We start from the raw sequence: 3,412 nt of genomic DNA, 5'->3' as shown, positions 1-3,412 counted from the left end.
CTGTGATCTCACACTGGACCCAAACACAGTAAACAGACGCCTCTCTCTGTCTGAGGAGAACAGAAAGGTGACATGGAGGAGAGAGAAGCAGCCGTATCCTTATCACCCAGAGAGATTTGAGGACTGTGGACAGGTGCTGTGTAGAGAGGGTCTGACTGGGCGCTGTTACTGGGAGGTAGAGTGGAGTGGGAGAGAGGCTGTTATAGGAGTGGCATATAAACGAATCAGCAGGAGAGGAGGGGGTAGTGACTGTGGGATTGGATACAATGACAAGTCCTGGAGTCTGTTCTGCTCTGAAAACAGTTACTCTGCCTGGCACAATAATAAGTCCACTACCATAGACGTCCCCTCCTCCAGCTCCCACAGAGTAGGAGTGTATCTGGACTGGCCAGCCGGCACTCTGTCCTTCTACAGAGTCTCCTCTGACACACTGACCCACCTGAACACATTCCACTCCACATTCACTGAGCCCCTCTATCCAGGGTTTTGGGTTTGGAATGATGGCGCCTCAGTGTCCCTGTAAATAATAACCATGGTAACACTGACACACACACACACACACACACACTGTACACACACACACACACACTAAACACACACACTGGACACACACACACAAACACACACACACTGGACAAACACACACACACACACACACTGGACACACACACTGGACACACTCACACTGGACACACACACACACACACACACTGGACACACACACACACACACACCTGACACACACACACACATACACTGGACACACACACACACACACACATACACACACACACACACACACACATACACTGAACACACACACTGGACACACACACATTGGACACACACAAACACACACACACACACTGGACACACATAAACACACACACACACACACTGGACAAACACACACACTGGACTTACACACTGGACACACACAAATACACACACACACTGGACACACACACACTTTACAAATACACACACACACACTGGACACACTCACACTGTACACACACACACACACACACACACACACACACACACACACACACACACACACACACACATTGCACACACACACACTGGATACACACACACTGGACACACACACACACTGGACACACTCACACACTGGACACAAACACACACACTGCACAAACACACACACACACACAAACACTGGACAAACACACACACTGGACACACACACTGGACAAACACACACAAACAAACACACTGGACACACACACTCTGGACACACTCACACTGGACACACACACATACACACACACACACACACACTGGACACACACAAACACACTGGGAACACACACACACAAACACACTAAACACACACACACACACACTAAACACACACACAAACACACACTGTACACACACACACACACACTGTACACACACACACACACACTGAACACACACACTGGACACACACAAACACACACACACACACACACACACACACTGGACAAACACAAACACTGGACAAACACACACACTGGACACACACACACTGGACACACACACAAACACACTAAACACACACACACACACACACTAAACACACACACACACACACTGTACACACACACACACACTGTACACACACACACACACACACTGAACACACACAAACACACACACACACACACACACACACACACACACACTGGACACAAACACACACACACACTGGACAAACACAAACACTGGACAAACACACACACTGGACACACACACACTGGACACACACACACACTGGACACACTGGACACACTCATACACTGGACACAATCACACACTGGACACACTCACACACTGGATACACAAACACACTGCACACACACACACACACACACACACACACACACACTGTACACACTGAACGCACACACTGGACACAGACACACACTGGACACACAAACACACACACTGGACGCACACAAACACACACACACACACACACACACACTGGACAAACACACACACTGGACACACACATTGGACACACACACAAGCAGGACAAACACACACACACAAACACACCGGACACACACACACATCCACTGGACACACACACACACACACACACAAACACACTTGGAACACACATACACACACTAGACACACACACACACACTGGACACACATAAACACACACACACACACACACACTGGACAAACACACACACTGGACACACATACTGGACACACACAAATACACACACACACACACACTGGACAAACACACACACTGGACACACTCACACTGGACATACACACACACACACACTGAACACACACACTGGACACACACACACACACACACTGGACACACACACACACTGTACAAATACACACACACACACCGGACACAAACACACACTGGACACACTCACACTGTACACACACACACACACACACACACACACACACACACACACACACACACACATTGCACACACACACTGGATACACACACACTCGACACACACACACACTGGACACACTCACACACTGGACACACACACACACTGTACACACACACAAACACACACACACACACACACACACACACACACACACACTGGACAAACATACACACACACTGGACACAAAAAAACACACACACACACACACTGGACAAACACACACACTGGACACACACACACTGGACAAACACACACAAACACACACACTGGACACACATACACCGGACACACTCACACTGGACACACACACACACACACCGGACACACACACACACTGGACACACACAAACACACTGGGAACACACACACACAAACACACTAAACACACACACACACACACTGTACACACACACACACACTGAAAACACACTGGACACACACAACCACACACACTGGACACAAACACACACACACACACACACACACACACACTGGACAAACACAAACACTGGACAAACACACACACTGGACACACACACACACTGGACACAATCACACACTGGACACACTCACACACTGGATACACACACACACTGGACACACACACACACACACACTGGACACACACACACACACACACTGTACACACACACACACACTGAACACACACACTGGACACAGACGCACACTGGACACACAAACACTGTACACACACACACACACTGGACACACACACACACAATGGACACACAAACACACACACACACACACACACACACACACACACACACTGTACAAACACACACACTGGACACACACACATTGGACACACACACACGCAGGACAAACACACACACACAAACACACCGGACACACACACACATACACTGGACACACACACACACACACACACAAACACACTTGGAACACACATACACACACTAGACACACACACA

The 3,412-nt window shown here is 48.6% G+C and overlaps 1 protein-coding gene across 1 annotated transcript in view; it reads left to right on the top strand.

The window, feature by feature from the left end:
- The window catches only part of LOC311123139 (NLR family CARD domain-containing protein 3-like), a gene marked incomplete at its 5' end in the record, with an annotated part of 17,995 nt that extends 17,089 nt beyond the window's left edge, over positions 1–906 (top strand). The window contains one exon of the mRNA XM_084197406.1: positions 8–906. Coding sequence (XP_084053532.1) covers positions 8–523 — 516 coding nt within the window. The remainder of the gene's footprint in view (positions 1–7) is intronic.
- Between the last annotated feature and the right edge of the window lie 2,506 nt (positions 907–3,412).

This window comes from Coregonus lavaretus (genome assembly GCF_964263955.1).
Source record: "Coregonus lavaretus genome assembly, contig: HAP1_SCAFFOLD_1629, whole genome shotgun sequence".
In the NCBI taxonomy this organism is placed as follows: domain Eukaryota; kingdom Metazoa; phylum Chordata; class Actinopteri; order Salmoniformes; family Salmonidae; genus Coregonus; species Coregonus lavaretus.
The sequence above is the reverse complement of the archived record's forward strand: the minus strand, read 5'-3'. Positions and strand labels throughout refer to the sequence as shown.